The sequence below is a fragment of the Balaenoptera acutorostrata genome, chromosome 14 (assembly GCF_949987535.1).
Source record: "Balaenoptera acutorostrata chromosome 14, mBalAcu1.1, whole genome shotgun sequence".
NCBI lineage: Eukaryota > Metazoa > Chordata > Mammalia > Artiodactyla > Balaenopteridae > Balaenoptera > Balaenoptera acutorostrata.
Genome location: NC_080077.1, coordinates 69292264 through 69311237, shown reverse-complemented (window position 1 = coordinate 69311237; position 18974 = coordinate 69292264). Strand labels below are relative to the sequence as shown.

The window sequence follows — 18974 nt, the reverse complement described above, 5'->3', positions numbered from 1 at the left end:
GGTGACACGTCCACCTCTGGGAGCAGTGCATCTCAAATTACGCTTCCACTGAAGTTCCATGAACAGGAACTAGTTTAACATCAAAATTGGGTATCAGTGATCTTTTCTCAGTTCACAGGGGGAAAAGATCTGAGGGTGGCATTCTCCATTTGAAGTTTTTCCTCCATAATTTTTCTTAAGGATTTGGTCCTGCTAGCAAATGTTGAATAACAGAACTTATTATAAAATGCTCTCTGACTGAGCACAAAATTACGTTGATTTATATTATAAGTTTAATGACTGCAAAAAGTTCAGTCACTTCCAGTAATGGGCTGTGATCACTGGACCAGGTCTGAGGACGCTGCCCTAGATGAACAGAACTGGAGTCCCTGAGCCCCTGCAATCCCAAGGCTCTATCATCCTACCTTGGCGGGAGCTGCCAGGACTGCACTAAGCCTGGCGTGCCGTGCAAGAGAGCGATAAAAATACTTCTGGCACCCCTCCCACGAAGACGAGATTTCTGTAAGCAGCCTGGGAAAGAAATCAACATGATTTTCTTAATTAAAACCACTATCTCCACCCTAGATCCCGAGGAGTCAGAGACTGGTCCATTTAGCTGCAACCAGAAGCCAAGAGTCTGAACAGATTTATTTCTGTGAGGACCCATTCAGTCAGGCACTCATCAGTCCTTTATACAAAGGATGTGTTACATACTTAGCACTGAAAGTAGAGTGGGAAAATAAACTATGACAATATGGCTTCCTTAACAAAAATGTTATGACTATCTTGGCAGTGGAGGCTAGGGATCATAAATTCTGATGCCTACAGGGGCCATGCAGATAACATACATGGTTAAGGACAGCCAAGCACAAAATGATCCCTGGCGATGACAGCTGAGAAGCAACAGGGACCGTTACTGACCACAGTGAACCTGAGAACATGTGTCCTATCAGAAGGAGGGCACTCTAGTCAACTTTCGACCACACGGGAAGGCAAGCACACTTGGCCAAATTTTCCCGAAAAACTGAAAATCCAGAATGTTTATGTAAAATTTCTATTTTTTACAGTGTTGTGTTGAACTCAAATTTAAAGCACTTGAGAGGGCCACTGAGCAAAGAAAACACACATGTATGCTGTACTCAGCTCATTTCCAACCAGTTACTAACACAGAGGGAGCTCCATCTGTCTCCAAAGTCTATAGGCTCTCAAATTCAAGAACATATGGGAACTTAGGTTTATGTGTATGGAATAGCTAAAAACGTGGCCCCTCTCTCACAGATTTTCACCTGTACATTCAAATCAATTGAGTAGACCTCAGGAAAAATCAAAGGACCAAAAAAAATGATGGGAGACATGAATACAAGGAGGAATGAGGAATGGAAAGAAGAAAATCAACAATTACTAACTAACCACTGACACTTGCTTTAAACACTCAAAGTGGCCCCTTGTCTTCCTTACCCCACCAGATCCTCAACAGAGCCCAAACCACCCAATATTTCGAATTCATCCCTTACCTTTTTCTAATGAAAGAAAAGAAGGTTAAAAAAAAAAAGAAAAGAAAATTAACACTGGGTGCTCGCCACCTGCCAGTCCTGAGCCAGGCACTTTTCTAAATGCTAATTTTATGGCAACACTAGGACAGAAGTACTCCTCTCGCCACTTTGGCAAATGAGGCCACGGAGGCTTAGCTGACTTGCTCCATTTATAATTAAAAACACAAACCTAGAATCAGCCTCCTGAGTGCTGCTGACTATAGACAATGTGCTCTGGAGATCCAACGGGTGAAGATGAAGCATCTCTTGAGGGTTTTTTGAACGGGCCCAGGAAAGACCTTTGCGATATGACAAACCTAGGAAATAAATAGCAGGTGGTTAAATAAAGAAACTCAGGAGAGAACAGATATGCCAGGAACTCCCCAATGCCATTGCTACTCAAAGTCAGGTCCTAGGAACAGCATCGCCCAGGAGCTTGCTAGAAAGCTTACTCTCAGGCCCTGCCCCACACCTACTGAAACAGAATCCCCTTCTGCACTTTAGCAAGATTCCCTAGGTGATTCATACACAAGTTAGTTTGAAAAGTGTTGCTCCCTATGCATGTTGGAAGGGCGGGTGCTGTACAACATATGGTGATGAAAATAAAAAACATGGTTTCTGAGAAACCTCATTACAAAACTGTGAAACTACCTGAGTCACAAATGGTTCATCATAGGATTTTCGTGTGTGTTGACGGGGACTCACACATTTCAAACCTTGCCTTCCACCTTATGTTTCCCACCATCTCAACTGTCTCTACAAACTTCCCCCAAATCACCCATGTTATTTGTCTTCCTAAAATCAGGTGAGTACACTTCACTGGGTTTCTATCGAGGACCTTACCGGTTTTTGCAAGGTGTTTAAAGAGGTCTGCTAAAGCTCGCTGCTTCTGCATGAGAACGTGCTTGGCTTCTGAGCGCTGCTTCTCCTTCTCTGCGGAGGGCTCCACCTTTAACCTCTGCAGCTCACTCACAGAGGAAATTACTTCACCTGCAGGGAAGACAAGGAGGAAACATGGAAATCCCCAGGAATTCTTAATGTGCTCAAATTACCCAAGACCAAGGACCTGTCAAAAACGAAGACCAGGTGTCATTCATCTTTATAGCTAACATAGTCCCTAGCATTTGGTAAATTCTCAATGATTAAACTGATCAAGATGCATGATAACGGAAAAATCAGAACACATGGTGCTTCTTATCTCTTAACAACAAACAACCCAAATAAAGTAGGTATTCTGTTTTTTTTAAATTCAGGGGTTTCATAACCAATCAAGCAAAAAGCACTTATTGAACATGGATTATGTGCAGTGATTTACACTAAGAATTTTAAAAACTTGAGGTAAATTTCCAATACATACAACATGTACTGAGCTCCTACGCTGTACCTGGTACTTGGAAAACGTTCTTTTAATCTGCACAGCTCCAGAAGAACTTATTTGTAGCCACTCAAAGAGGCTCAGAGAAGTCTAGTCATCTTCTAAAGGCCATTCAGGTAAAGGGCAGACTTGAAGCCAGGATTTGAACCCTGGCTGAACCGACTCCGAAGCCCAAATTCGTTCTCCAGCATCGCACTGCCTTCCTGAGCACCCACCGGCACCTAGAACACCAGGGTGCTGCCAACCTGCCACAGGCAGTGTTATAAGCTGACTGCGTGGCCTCCCAAGCTCACATTGAAGTCCTAACCCCCAATACCTCAGAATGTGACTGTATTTAGACATGGGGCCTTTAAAGAGCCAATTAAGATAAAAATGAGGCCGGGACTTCCCTGGCGGTCCAGTGGCTAAGACTCCACGCTCCCAATGCAGGGGGCATGGGTTCAATCCCTGGTCAGGGAAGTAGATCCCACATGCATGCCGCAACTAAGAAGTCCGCATGCTGCAACTAAGGAGCCGGCGAGCCGCAACTAAGACCTGGTGCAACCAAATAAAGATAAATATATTTTTTTAAAAAGTTTAAAAAAAAAAAAGATAAAATGAGGCTTTATGGGTGAGTCCTAATCCAATCTGACTGACATCCTTAACAGAAGAGGAGATGAGGACACAGAAAAGGCATCTACAAGCCAAGGAGAGAGCCTCAGAAAAAACCAACCCTGCTGACTCTTTAATCTTGGACATTTAGCACCAGAATTGTGAGAAAATAAATTCCTATTGTTTAAGCCACCAAAGATGTGGTACAGCTGACCCCTGAACAATGCAGGCAGGGCATCCTGAGCAATGGATAATAGGCTATTATTCTAACAAGTTTTTTAAAAAAAAATATCTCCCTGAGATCAGACTGCAGCCTCACTGAAGAAGGACCAGCTTCACCCTGACCACACACTCACTGCGGCTGGGGGGTGGGTTGAGGTGGGGGAAGTGCTGAAAGGCTGCCAAGGGCCCAAATGATCTTTTAAGGTCGGGATTCCCTTTCCCAGCCACTGCTGTACAGCATGAACAGGGAAACAAGACTGCTACACCTCTCTGAAGTGAAGGAAAAAAGAAGTGGACTGTGGACAAACCTCCCTCTTCCTTTAACCCAAGAGAGACAACATTTTGAGAGGTGGGGACAGCCTCAAGACTCTAGGAAACCCTTTACTCGTGTCCCCAGCCAGCAAGAGCTGACATGGACAGGGCTGCTGTAGAGAACGGCCTAACACTGCACCGGTGTGCACGGGAGGAGGACAAGGTGACCGCCTGTGGCGTCTCAGCTGGCTCCTGTGTCTGGGCTCGGATGGTTTTTAACCACTTGCTAAATTACCTGCTCAACGCTATTTAAGACGTCACAGAAGGACACAGGTATCTCATTCCAACCCTCCCAGGCCACTGAGGATACCAGAGAGAGCAAAGCCCCCTCGTCCTGGGTGCGCACCCACCGGTGAACTGGTCGAGGCCCTCCACGAGGCAGGGTAGGGGGCTTCCCTTCATGAGCACCAGGCACATCTTCCTCATGCGTTTCACGAGCTTCGGCAAGCGACGCAGAAGCGCCCCCTCCGAGGCGGGCAGGGCACCCTGACACTGCTCTGGAACCACGGCCTGTGAGACAGAGCACAGGTTATTCTCACTGCCAAGAACAACAGTCCTAGCACGAACCTGCACGGGCACTAAGTTTAAATGCTACGCTGCTCCACACACACCTGGCTCAGCAACAGGAAACTCTCCTCTCCACGTCTCTGAAGTCTCACGAGAACAAAGGTATCATCACCAAAATTAAAACAGGCACGTGCCGCGGGTATTCAGCATTGTGTGTTGCGGCTGTGGGAGGTCCCCGCAGCAGAAGCCCTGGTCCCCACCTCCCACAGCGCCTTCTGTGCTCGTCACCAGGGGCCTGCGCTTCTGCTCCACGAAGGTGGAGATCCGACAGCATAACTGCTGCCTTTAAGGTGCTGCACGGCACTGTGCTTCTCAGACACACAGGCTACGCTAACCTGATCCGCCAAAGCCGACTTCTACCACCATCTCTCCCCTGCCTCCAATTCCTGACTAACAGTTCAAATACCAGGATCCAGATACTAGGCAACCATTGGGGGCCTATTTTCACCAGTTTTTTTCCCTTGAGAATCCCTGAAATTCTGGGGCTTCCTTGGCAGTCCAGTGGTTAAGACTCCACGCTTCCACTGCAGGGGGCATGGGTTCCATCCCTGGTAGGGGAACTAACCCACATGCCACGACGCAGCACAGCCAAAAAAAAAAAAAAGACCTGAAATTCCTGTGCTGTCATCAATAGTAAGTTTAAAAATTGGATCAGCATGGCAAGCGGTGAACTGATGAATACAATCAAAAGAAAATTTGGCAGCCGTATCATATGTGTGCGGCCATATCATGGCTGCATGCTCCATTTCTATTATGCTTTGTGAACTATTAACATATTAAAGATCGCTTGAGGAACCCCATTGCTAACTCTATAGACCCAGGTGGAAAGCACAGTAGGAAGACAAAAGTCATTACTCCCTTAAGAGTGCTCCCGGACTCCCCTGGTGGCCCAGTGGTTAAAATCCGCCTGTCAATGAAGGGGACACAGGTTCGGGCCCTGGTCCGGGAAGATCCCACACGCCATGGAGCAACTAAGCCCGTGAGCCACAACTACTGAGCCTGCGCTCTAGAGCCTGAGAGCCACAACTACTGAGCCCATGCGCCATAACTACTGAGCCTACGCTCTAGAGCCCATGAGCCACAACAAGAGAAGCTACCATAATGAGAAGCCCGTGCACTGCAGCAAAGAGTAGCCCCTGCTCACCGCAACTAGAGAAAGCCCGCGCGCAGCAACAAAGACCCAATGCAGCCAAAAATAAATAAATAAATAAAGTTACGGGGTGGGGGGAGAGTGCTCCCTACACCCAGTGATTATGAAGCAGGGATATCCTCCTGTGACAGGCCTGCTCACCCAAGGTCTCAATAACTGTTTAAATTTTCAGGAATTTTGCAAGCCAGCTCTTAACTCTTGGCGCTTGAAACTGGCCATAATGGGAGTACATATGTTTCTACACCATGGTTACCAGCAACCAGTTCAAACCAGCAGATCACTGCACACAGTCACTCCCTGTGCAGCAGCTTCATCACGCGGGAGCCCAAAGGCAGCTTCAATATCCTATTCCTAAACTGATGCTTTAAATCTTCCCTCACAGGTAGATGAACTGTTCACAGGTAAGCACAACAGTCATTTCCACAGGCTAACATGAAACTTCCAGCACCAGGATTAATGCTTTCTGCCTTACTCTGCAGCAGGTCATGCAAACAAATGCTATACCACTAGTCCAAAGAGGAGGATTTCAAAGGCATTCCCTCACCTAGTTCTAAGGACACTCCTCCCACAGAAAGCAAAGACCCCACACAACTAGCTCAGGAATAAGCAAACACTATCCCACGAGCTAATACCTGCGCAGCTGCTGGCCGGGCTAACAGGGTCTCTCTCAGTGCCCGATTCAGACTCTGAATGGGTGACTCCTCACTTGCGGCTGCGTCTGTTGGCCTTGGCAAAAAGTCCAGCTCTTCCTCCTTGTCACTCTCCACCAGGGATGACCGGCAGGGTTCACTCAGGACAGCTTCAAATTTCTTCATGAATTTAAAGAGGGTTCTGGCCCCAGGTAATGACAGAGATGGGCAGAAAAAAATAGGATGGAAAGTGAGGAAATATGTAAATGACATATAACACATACATAGATAACTTAATAACTTGTACCTCTGGTACATAATGAGCTCCTTAGAAACTCATAATCTTTTTTTAAAGGAAAAAGTACGGCAGGTATTCTCGTCTCTCTTTTCTAGGAGGAAAAAAAAGCCAGGAACGGTGGGATCACTTTGCTCAAGGTGAGCAGGTGGCAGAGGACTCGACCTTCCATGGCACACAGCCTGCTCTGCCTCCAGACACACGCGTCCCTCCTGCAGGGAGACTCTGCTTTGGGTGGAAGGGCGTGGTGCTGGGAAGCCAGCAAAACAGTCTAGTGTTTTTTAGTTAAGTTCAAGGCAGCACAAGTCAGGCCTCTGTAACAATGTAGTCATGTTGTCTACCATTCAAAAATTCTGAGGTTTGGTCACCCCCAGCTTTAAAAGATCAATTACCTGTGTGTCTTTTCCACAGACTGTTTAATAGACCAGAAGCTGACATCATTCCACTTGGATATCTTAACAAATTCCTGTAAGATAAATGAAGCTCAAGAAACGGCTTTATAATGCTGGTGTCATTCTGTTCTTTCTAGATCATCTGTTTGCCGAAGACCAGAGCCCACTCCATCTCAAACACAGGACTGTGTGTCAGTGAACAAGTAAAACAAGTCTAATAAAGGAACCATGTGTTTGTCTCAAAGCAATGGAAAAAAGTGCTGCTACAATCAATAGGTCACTATGTACTCTAGCTTAAACCAGGGTTGATTCCACGACCACTGAAAGTGTCAAAAAGAGAGGATCCTCCTTACACCCCCAGCACCTCAACAGCCCATAGACCAACACCAGATGGTGCGCGTCTGAGGTGGAAGATCAGCCTGGGCAAGACCAGGGGAGCAGGCACTAACATCCCTCTTAGGAGCCTCTGAAAAGGGGCCACGCCCCGGAACCCTCACACACGCAGCCAGGTCAGCAATGGAGCCAATGCCGCAAAATGCAAAACCCACCATCCTAGTTGGCAGTTGCAATGCTCTCCTCCATTCCCCAGATCCCCCTGCCTCACGGTCAAATGGATTAAAGAACAGAACCGAGGATTTTGTCCTCCCAAGAGTGATTATGACAGCTGTTCATCTTACTTTAAGCTCTTTTTCTAGGGGGGAACGAAGTTCCACAATTTTGGCCTGGACCCGGTCAAAGAACTGCTTGTAATAATGGTACAAATTCCATAGAACACTGCAAAGTGAATCTGGAAGAAATAAAAAGGAAACAAAACACCACACTCACTGCACGTGCTGCTGGCTCCCCCTGAGGTTCACATCTCTGTGATGACCCTTCCTCCTTACTCTTTAGGCCACGAGATCACAGTGCAATGTAGCACATACAGACTGTATGACAGCTCATCGGGAAGCCGGGGTGACCAGTTCCCAGAGATGCAAGCTGTCAATCCTACCCTATATTTTCATTTCAGTTTGTACTGGATTTTTTTGGTTGCACTTTTGTTCTTAAAGATGGTGTACTCAGACATTCTGCCAAACTCACAATTTCCAACCCTTTCTTGGAATCTTATTGTAAAGTCAGCAGAAACTAAGCCTGTTTTAAAAGATGGCATATTAAGAGGCTCACCTTGACTGCTCATTCACGTAAATCTATATTCATTTTACAGCGACACTTTTGTCTAAACTGCTGTGGTCAGCGACAGGAATCGACAGTAGAAGTTTTATGTGCAGTTACTTGACATGTGGCAGCGCTCTCCCGAGATCAAAGAACCTAATAATGGCGTGGATCAAGCAGAAGCTTAGCAGGACATATGCACTGTCTAGACAGAAAGATGTGCTGCCTCAACATGCCAGCTCCCGAGCTCTGCATCTGGTGATTTACCTCTGCCACGGTTTGCTAGCCAGGGCTTCACTTATAACCAGTTTGCACTCAACTTTAATGTTTTTCTCTATATCTAACCTGAATCACATTATAGGAAAAGACAACTGAAACTGTCTTGTTTAAAACCTGGTATGCAACAAGACACCTGTCTCATGTGGAGAATTCAAAGGGTAAAATTAAAGAAAAAATATTATACATACATATGTATATCCTTACCTTTTCCTTCAACTTGTGGCATCAGCAAGACATGACAATGGAAAACCAGTAACATCTGAAGTCGTATGTGGAACTCTCCCAGTGAAGATCCTTCAATAAATGCTTGTAACGTGCTGACCAGCAACATCAGGGTCATCTGTCTGTCATCTTTAGAGATTCAAAGAAGAAAACATATATGTGCCTGCAACCATCACTTGCTGTCACAAAGCGCACACAGTCTACTATGGAATTCCCGTGGGATGGCCGTCAAGTAGAGACACCAGTTAAGGTGAAGCTTTGAAGCAAGGACCACAGCTAAATTCCAAGCTGATTTAAAAACTACAGCCCCACTCAGGGTATGTGTGAAATGCACTCACAGCAAATTAGGAAACTGAATTATGAGGCACTTGTTCTAAGTATGAGATGAAACCCTTTTAACTCAAGCATTTTAACTACTACCTACGAAGACAGAAACTTTCTTTGACTTGTCTCATGGATATAGAGAAGAAGGAAACTTTATCTTATGACTAGCTCTCTAGACTCTGGACAAGTCACTTAAACCTCTCTGACTTCCATTATTATTCTTAGTAAGAATAAAACTACACAGCTTTCTTGGCTGACCTCTCAGGAATACCTCGCACTCAAACGATACATCCTATGTGAAAGTAGTGGGGTGAGGACACATGGGAACAGGTAAAACCCACACTCTGCAGCACTTCAAGCTTAGCTTGGACCCTCTAAATAAGCAGGGAATTTACAGATGGGTGTTACCTTCCTGCTCTTCTGTTTGTTCTTGCATGTGCTTCTCCAGCATCTGATAGATGGAGAACCAATGCTTGGTGGATTTCTCAGTATGGCGTTTCATGGTATTATCCAAACTCATGGACCAGCAGCTGAAACATGGAAGGAGAGGCCAAGGAGGCATTTAAGGAAACCTATTCAAACATCTGAAACCACAGAAGCAGAAGCTAAATATTCACTATTCTTTCCTCCCAAATGGAGATGGAGAAGCTCCCAGTCTGCTGCCTCCGAACGCATGCTGTGGTCTGGTCTCCAGCTGACATACTACATAAACTCTGAAGAAACAAACTACCCAAAGACTATATCCCTACAACCTAAGTTCAGGAGGGGAAGTGACAAATGTATCACTTACTTCAGTTCCAGTTTACGCCAACGGATGACCATCTGAGTGACCACATCAAGATGTTTCCGCAGAGACAGGGCTCGACTTGCATTCTCCTCCCAATCCTGAAGAAACACAGATAAAATTTACTATGGCCATTATTCAGTCCCCTGACCACCTCCTCACTCAGGAACACCCTGGGCTTTTCTTGAGCAAAGACCCCTGGGACCTTCAACAACTTTATACTGATTTACCAATAACTAACCAGAATGAGTTTACATCCAGCTTATCCAGCTTTGAGTTCTTTCTGGTCACTCGACAGACCTCCAGCAGAGCAATAGCACAGGGTTTGGAGACCTGAGTCTGAATCCCTGTTGTTAGTCACGTGACCCCTCCAAAGTCCAGAGCCCTAATCTGAAAATCAGGGAAGCACCAGCCACTTCAGAGGCTGTGAGAGGACTGAGGGGCTGAAGAGTGGAGGCACGCTGCCCGTCTGAAGGCCAACCCAGAAGTCCTGGCAGACTGAGCCCTTAGGACTGGTGGACGCTGAGTCCCACCCTTGAGAACAGGTGAGGCAGGCCCCCTATGTGTCCCATGGAGGCAGTGGCTTCACTTGCAATAATCTGACCCTATGTCAGAAAAACCAAGGAGGCTCATCCTTTTCCAACCCAAACTATCACATCCTGTCCCTCTAATGATAAGAGAATCTCTTCAGTTGACTATAACTAAAATGAAGACTGGAGAGAATCCTCTTACCTGTGCCTTTGCCAGAAGGATCTCCAAGCCATTCAGGAACTTCGAGATGGGGCTGGAAAGTGGGAAGCTACGAATCCTGTCCATTACAACCAGCAGCTGTTGGGGGGAGGGAAGGGGGGGAAGAAGATTTGGGCATCCTCGTGGGACTGTCAATCACCCAAAGTCACAGGGTACTGAAGAGGGGCCTGACTGGAAGTTTCATGCAAAGGCCCTGCTTCGTGAGCACTTAGGAAAGCTGCGAGTGAAACTTCCAGGGCTGCAGATCCTGCCCAAGATAAACACTTTATCTGCTGCATTACTCTGGAAATAAGATTGAGTTTGATAAAGTAATTACTCTTATTACTCTCTGTTATAAGTTATTACAGAATTAGCTGAAGATCACAGAGCAAGGTCTGAGTTAAAACTGCCAATCTTGAAAAAGCCAGGCCCTTGTTAGTATAAGGATGTGTCTGAATAAAGAGAGCAACATAGCAGCACTTCAATATATGGACAGCAAACCCTGAGCAGCAGATAAAATAAGTGGAATCTCAAACACCATTTACACAACAGCATTACAACCTGGTATATTCATCCTACAGGGAATAGCACCTCACTGAACCGCAGTTCTGTAAACCTCTGTTTGCGTATCCAGTGTGCAAGTCACTGCCCCCAGTACAGTGAGAGGCTGCCTCCCCACCACCGCCCTACCTGCTCAAGCGCCGGATGTTCCGGCCAATCCTGCAGCAGCTGGCGGACGGCCTCTGAGAAGCCTTGAAGCACAGGCTGGCAGTGCCGAGCTTCCGGGACGTTGGGGTGATGGTAAAAGTCATAGGGACCGTCAGGCTTCACCATCAGGTCGAAGGTCCCCTCCCCAAAGAGAGTGTTACGGGACAGGGTGTAGGCCAAAAGTTGGCTGCCCAAGAGCTGGTCATTCAGCTCAACTCCTGTGAAGTTAACAAGATCACTGTAAAGTTGGTATCAAGTTACAATGAGGTCAGCAACATGCTCAGAAATAATGAATGACTGCGACTAAATGAAGTAGATATTGCAATGCCATTCACCCCCAAAGCAGCAAAGGTCTAAAAGACTGTGACCCCAATACTACAGTGGTCACCAAAATCTGCCCCAAGTTTCGGTATATACAGAGGAACTCAGATACTGCCTACATGTAATCAAGAGGGTACAGAGTTTGGTTTGATGGATTCAATTCCCAGTTTTTGTAGCTCTTCTTGGTAGGCAGAAATGAAACTTAAAGCCCCCTTCCTACTTGCAAGGAATAACTCATGAGGTCACATAGGAAACTGCATCAAACCATATCCTGTGAGATTAATTTCTGAGTTGCCAGGTTGCTCCCAGGAATACATGATTTCATTAGAAAAGCACTGAAGCTGTGAAAGGGGAATTGGAAATAATGCGGAGAAACAAGACCATTTAAACTAATTCTATATCCTTACTCTTAATCCCTTTACCCCCATGTATTCAAAGGGTGAAAACCCATCTTTATTGCAGAATTTTAAATCAATTTTTTGGAATTAGCTTAAGTCCTTTAAGCTAAGGAAACTCCATCAATAAGGAATTTAGCAAAAACAGGGACGCAGTAGTTTCAATTGTTCCAGAAGTAGCAATCACATCTATTCGTTTTGATTTCCCAAGAGCTTAACAAAAGTAAACTACCGGGCTTCCCTGGTGGCGCAGTGGTTGAGAATCTGCCTGCTAATGCAGGAGACACGGGTTCGAGCCCTGGTCTGGGAAGATCCCACATGCCACGGAGCAGCTGGGCCCGTGAGCCACAGCTGCTGAGCCTGCGCGTCTGGAGCCTGTGCCCCGCAACGGGAGGGGCCGCGATAGTGAAAGGCCTGCGCACCGCGATGAAGAGCGGTCCCCGCACCGCGATGAAGAGTGGCCCCCACTTGCCGCAACTAGAGAAAGCCCTCGCACGAACCGAAGACCCAGCACAGCCAAAAATAAATAAATAAATAAATAAATAAATAAAATTTAAAAAAAAAAAAAAAAAAAGTAAACTACCATACCCATCAGGGGGTAGAAGTTTGTCACAAGCGATGCCCCAGTCTGGTAGCAGGACAGAAACAGGCTGAGGTAGTGCTCTGCCCCGTGTGGCGGCGGCGTCTGCTGGTACCAGAGGGACTGAGCAAAGCCGAGGCACAGCTGCTGGTGTATCAGCACCACAGCCTGCATCGAGCTCTGTGACAGGAGGGCGGGGTCTGTGGCGGCCTCCTCTTCTTGCCCGTCGGAAGGTCCCTTATTTGCCTCTAGTGTTGATTCTACCAAAATATCTGCGAAGTCCTGTAAATAATATTAGAGCAATTGAACTTTTAAAGTCAAAATCCAGTTCTAATAAGACTAAAAGGAAGGGGGAAGGATGGAGTGTGAATGATCAAGAAAATGAAATAGGGAATTACGTGCATTGAGAAATATTTTAAAAATTACAAAACCATTCAAAGCGATGTAACAGGAACTAACATAGTGCTGTAGGTCAGTTATAGAGTAAATCCTAAGAGTTCTCATCACAAGGAAAAAAATTTTTTTCCTTTTATTTTGTATCTATATGAGATGACGGATGTTCCCTAAGCTTACTGTGGTCATCATTTCATGATGTATGTAAGTCACATCACTATGCTGTACACCTTAAACTCACACAGTGCTGTATGTCAATCATATCTCAATAAAATTGGAAGAAAAAAAAGAATTCAAAGTGCAGGTGTGTGGTATCAAGGGAATTCATTCCAACCTCTCCATGCAGTGGAAACTGTTTCCTGAACTCCCACTCTTCCTCCTCCTCCTCGCTCAGGGCTGTCCTAGAGTTCCTGCCCCGGTATCTGTACAGGCTGCTTTCCTGCTCAGCCTTCTCTTGGGCTCTGCGTTCCTGTTCATCCCACTCATTGATGATTTCCTAAAAAAAAAAAAAATCACACATTCTGAAGGAAGCTTATTTGCCTTTGCTGAGGCATTTACAATGAACAGAGGCAAGACTTGCTATCTCCTCCTCATGAAAACAAAATACCATGGTTCAAGAACAAATAAATGCCAACATCCAAGACACTAAATTCCATGTAACAGAGAGCAAATGGGATTTGTTTTCAAACTGTGTATCTGCAGCAACCTGACTTTCCTAAAACCCCCCTTGCTGTACTGTTACAATTTCGCAGGTGTGAAAACTTGCTGTAGTGGCACGACTGGGGACTTCCCGTCAGGTGTGAATGGTGCTCTGCATTAAGGACAGGGTGAGGGTCAGCAACGTGGGTGTGTGATGCAGACTGCACTTGGCCAGCACCTCAAGGAGATATCCTGGGGGTTCGGAAAAGGGAAAATGGGCTGGGGACTGGGTGATGGAGGGGAACCAATCAGGCAAAACTGGGCTATACGACACCAGACATTTCTTAAATTCCCTACTACCTCTAAAGCCCTACAATTGGCAAAAACAATAAAGAAACCACCCAGCATTGAGAAGAACTGAGGAGATAAGCAACCCCAGGATGACAATTTGTATTAAAAGCCCAAGCAAGCAGTTAACCTTTGTCTCAGCAATTCTGTTTTCTAGAAGTTTTACCCAAAGATCTAGCTTTAAGACTTTTAGGATGGCACTGGTTTGGGTTTTTTAAATTTTTTTCCCCAAAACAGAAAAACAAACTTTACATATAAATGTAAATATTCAGTGACAGGAACTGTTAAATGACTTACCCATACAACAGAAAACCCGGCAGTCACTAAATATGATACAGGTGGAGAATACCATAATCATGAGGGAAATAAGCACTAAATTTTAGCTGTTAGGTTTTTCAAGGCAAGTTATAAAACAGAATGGACTTTCTTAGCGGTTTGTAGGGCTCGAGCCATTTGAGGACATTATCTCGGGGACCACGGAGGGTACAGCATTGTCCTCAACCAGAGCAGCCCTTTTATCTGTTAAATACTGGATCACTCTGCTAATACTTGTATTTTTTAAAAGGGTCTACTCCCCACCACCCAAAAAAATTGTAAACCACTGGGAAAAAAACAGCTGTAAAAAATTTAGTGTCACAGACACACACTTACAGATACATGCACAAATGAGCAAGCCTAGAATAGAACACACCAATGTGTTAACAGTTATATAGTTTTGAGTGGCAGAATCTAATAATTTCGCTTATACTTATTCTTTTCATTGTCTACAATGAAAACAAATTGCTTTTGTTGATAAGGGAAAAAACAGAATTTATTTTATTTTATTTTCTTGGCTGCGCTGCTTGGCTTGCAGGATCTTAGTTCCCCAACTAGGGATTGAACCTGGGCCCCTATTTTCTTAATATTAATAAAAGTTCATTCAATTACATGGCAAAACCCACCATAAAGTCAAACAACCAACAAAAAAGGAGAGAATATTTGCAGTGTGTATCAGGCATAAAGGGCTAACAACACTAATATTTTTTCTAATCTCTTAAAAATTGACAAAGGCCCCTAAACCTGACAGGTAAACGGGAAAAAGCCAGTAACAGACCCTAGATCCCCAGTGCCTACCCACACTGTCTCACTTACACCGGGCACGGCTAGTGTCCTGCAGGCGCCCTGCTCGTGCCCCCAGCTCCCGTCAGGAGGAGGGCTTACCTGACACACATGCCTGAAGAGCTGCAGGGCCCGCTGGTCCAGCTCTCCCTTGCACAGCACGTGGGAGCGCAGGTACAGGAGGGCGTTCAGCAGCAGCTGTTCCTGGGTGGGGCAGGGCCTCTGGCTCTTGCCTTCCAGCTCCTTTCCTCCCAGGCGCTTAAGGAGCAGTTTCCCAAGGCCTCGCAGGACCTCCTCCGACTTCACCGAGCACAAAGCATCCGCGTGAGCATAGTAGGTGGGGAAGGTGGGGCCCACTGATGGGAAAGCCAACAGGGATGTGGCCAGGGCACCCAGCCTGTGCGCGTAGGCCACGCCACCATGGAGTGAGGCGTGGACCTCGCACGCCACCAGCCGCATGCCGTGCTGCAGCTGCAGGACGGATGCCTGCAGCGGGGCCGCTGCGTCTGGGTAAAGGGCAAACTCCTCTGCCAGCCGCCTCCGGAACTGGTGGTGTGACTGCTGCCAAGAGGCCTCCTCCTTCAGAAGGTTCTGGGCCATCTGGGCAGCCCGAGGTCCGTCCGTGTGGAGGGCCTGCAGGAGCCGAGTGAGCAGGTCCTGAACGGCAGAGGCCTTGGCGATGCTGGTGACATAGTGGTGGACCTCCTGTACCAGGGACTCGTACGCAGGCAGCGGGGGCCTGAAGGCCTGCTTCTTGGACAGGCTGCAGATTAAGTTCTCCAGCTGATCAATTCTCTGGCGAAGCAACCTAAAGGCAAATTAACACAGTATGCAAATTCTGTCAGAAGCAAAGCAGCAAATCCAGACTGAGCCTCAGGAAAACAGAAGGAAGACATTTCAGCTACTGAGGCATAAAATGATATATGGGCAATTATAACGAAAATGGATAATATATACACAGGCATTTACCACGTGCAACATGTGTCGTCAAGCATTTCGGAGGCACGTCTCGTTGAAGTGGGCCCTATTATCCTCCTTTTACAAATACGGCACTGAGGTTTAAGGTATTGAGTGGTCTACCCAAGGTTTAAAGCCAAAGGTCAGGGACAGGACTGGAACTCAGAACCCACTACTAAACAGTATTTCCTAAGGTAACAGATCTCCACAGTGCACGTCATTGCACGCCACTCCTTCCACATTGAGAATAAGCTCTGCTTTCAACCCTCCTGGCCCCATGCGAGTCCTCCCCCTCCTTTTACACAGTATGTATTTTTCCTGATTATAACCATGGCTTTGGGATCTACCTGCTAATGTAGTTCAGAGATGTAGATCATAACCTCAGCTTAACACTGTAATTATACTACAAAATGTCTTTTTAAAAAGAATATTCAAGGGGCTTCCCTGGTGGCGCAGTGGTTGAGAATCTGCCTGCCAATGCGGGGGACACGGGTTCGAGCCCTGGTCTGGGAAGATCCCACATGCTGCGGAGCAACTAGGCCCCGTGAGCCACAGCTACTGAGCCTGCGCGTCTGGAGCTTGTGCTCCGCAACAAGAGAGGTCGCGACAGTGAGAGGCCCGCGCACCGTGATGAAGAGTGGCCCCCACTCGCCGCAACTAGAGAAAGCCCTCGCACAGAAACCCAACTCGCACAGAAGACCCAACACAGCCAAAAATAAATAAATATTAAAAAAAAAAAAAAAAAAAAGAATATTCAAGCCAATAACCCCCAACTGGAATAATCACTACGGTGTTACCTGACGTGAGGATGAGAGTGACCGAGGACGACTTCATCCTCCAGGTCTCTTCCGGTCTGCAGCTGGGATGAGAGGCTTCGGGTCTTCCACTCACACTGCAGCTGTTGTAACTAACGGAAGGGGAGAGACTGGTCTGCTGTGCCCAGCTAGGACCAGGCTCCAGAGACAAAGCCCTGGGGAAGGGTCGCTCCCTGGATGGAAGGAACCTGAATGACCCAAGGGCAGGGGTTTCTGTTCCACTAACCTGGACCACTCACCTCAGAGCTGTCAGGTGAAAAGAAACTATCTCATTTATGCCAATGAACTTCTAAGTCTCTGCTACAGCAGTCTGATCATCACCCCAACTAACATAATTTTCCTTCTTCAAAATATAGAACTAGTGTATCACTATCTTAATGTATTCAGTTCCTGAGTTTGGCTGGAAGTTCAAATAGCAAGAGATACACCACATTATCCGAATCTACCTACTTCCTGAGTTTTGGATAACAAACGCCAAAAGTTCAAAACCTAAGGAATGCTATATACCCTAAAGAAGTTACCCAAATCCAAATATCCACCACTTACTTTAGGCAGAGGGATCTGGATAGGGAGGGATACCACTAGTGGTCTCCTGTTGTGCCCTCTGCCCAGGGCAGCCTATCAGCAGATACATCAGAACGGCCCCTCCCAGTGCCTGAACCCACTCAGAGGAACCCGCAAAGAGGAAAACACAGTCTTTAGAACACACTCCTGGGATGTCACAGGGCAGCTTATGTAAAATCATCCCTCTGTGCTCTGAGCATCCAAAGGAAGAGAAAGGAGTAATATACTAAGCAAAGCCAGCCAGTCAGGGATGCAGCCCGCGCTCCAAACCCTCCCTCCATACCTCTTCCTTGGCGTACTTGAGCTTGTACTCCCTCTTCACGGCGGGGTCGAAGCGTGCCTGGGGAAGCCAGGTCTGGATCTGGAGCAGGCCCAGGCTCACCCACAGGCTCCCACGGCGGGCTGGCTCAGGCAGGTGCCGCTTACCCTCCCCCTCCCCAAACAAGTGGCGCAGGGAGGTGAGCAAAAGGCACAGCAGCTCCTTGGGCAGCGTCCCCTGCCCGGCCATGTCCCCAAGAGTCTGGCCCACGTGCTGGCACGCCTGGCTGTCCCCAGGCAGCAGCTGCTCACATTGCTGCACGTACTCCTGCCGCCGGGGCTCGGGGAGCAGCTCTGCCAGGCCAGCCAAGTGCCGGCACAGCACCAGCCGCTGGAGCTGGGAGTCCGTGCATCTGTGGGGACAGGGAAGCACTTAAGGGTCTGCACCACAGCGACCCCCATTCCTTTCCCATGCTACTGTTCTTCCAGAAAATGACAAGACAGACTGCACTGCCTACACCTAGAGGTGAATTTCAATTCTCACTTAATCTGATACGGTTTTCTAAGTACCACCTTCTCGATCACAATATACTTACAGCTGACAGAGTGGCTGGCCAGCTCACAGCAGTCTCTGTCATGGACTGAAAACCTGCTCATCCAGCCAGAAAACACCCTTCCTCCACCCACCGGCACTAGCCACGACCGAAGAAAGCTCTGACCGAGGTCCCCACTACCTGCTCTGGAGGAAAGACGGGAGCTGTACCGTCTACCCGGGGGAGGGAATACCTGAACTCTGCTACGGAAGGGACAGCCATGTTGGTCCACAGCACCGAGCTGATGTCCTGGAGCTGCTGTGATCTCTCAACCCACTCCCCCAGGGTGACATGTGAGGAGGACAGGATGGGGAGGCCGCTCACATCCCAGGGACTTGCTCTGTAGCTGCTGGTTAAGACTTCAAAGCAGCACTTGGAGAACACGGCTCTACTGAGACTTCCGGGACCCTGATAAGGGGAGAGGAGTCATGTTAGCTTTTAGAAATTAAAAAAAAGGGTTTCAACAAGCAGCACTGGGGCACCTTAGAGGAAAGAAAGAAAATTTTAAAAGGAGATTCAGGTTGCTAGGAACAGGTAAACATCAGCCTGAGACAGGACCAGAAGGGCAGAATGGGGTCGGGTGCAGTGGGCCTTTGAAGGACTCCATTCTCTACGAGCGAGGAGCACTGGGTGCTTTAGTCATGCAGAAGAAAACCCCTCAAACCTGGGCATCAGGAAGACCAGTCGTGCAGCAGAGCTGGGGGCAGGAAGGTGAGACTTGGAGGCAGGGGAAGGAGTTGGAAGACAAACAGAAGAGCCAGGGACAAGCCT

General features: G+C 47.2%; 1 protein-coding gene across 1 annotated transcript in view; it reads right to left on the bottom strand.

Moving 5' to 3' along the window:
* The window catches only part of MDN1 (midasin AAA ATPase 1), a 158912-nt gene that overhangs the window by 32271 nt on the left and 107667 nt on the right, over positions 1-18974 (bottom strand). The window contains exons 60-77 of the mRNA XM_007195955.2: positions 18397-18611; positions 17636-18023; positions 16771-16880; positions 15119-15824; positions 13266-13427; positions 12547-12820; positions 11225-11460; positions 10538-10633; positions 9812-9906; positions 9430-9551; positions 8680-8826; positions 7722-7831; positions 7045-7118; positions 6361-6559; positions 4362-4521; positions 2355-2501; positions 1702-1828; positions 405-510 (exon numbers count right to left, since the gene is read on the bottom strand). Of these exons, the coding sequence (XP_007196017.2) occupies positions 405-510; positions 1702-1828; positions 2355-2501; positions 4362-4521; positions 6361-6559; positions 7045-7118; positions 7722-7831; positions 8680-8826; positions 9430-9551; positions 9812-9906; positions 10538-10633; positions 11225-11460; positions 12547-12820; positions 13266-13427; positions 15119-15824; positions 16771-16880; positions 17636-18023; positions 18397-18611 (3474 nt within the window). The remainder of the gene's footprint in view (positions 1-404; positions 511-1701; positions 1829-2354; positions 2502-4361; positions 4522-6360; positions 6560-7044; positions 7119-7721; positions 7832-8679; positions 8827-9429; positions 9552-9811; positions 9907-10537; positions 10634-11224; positions 11461-12546; positions 12821-13265; positions 13428-15118; positions 15825-16770; positions 16881-17635; positions 18024-18396; positions 18612-18974) is intronic.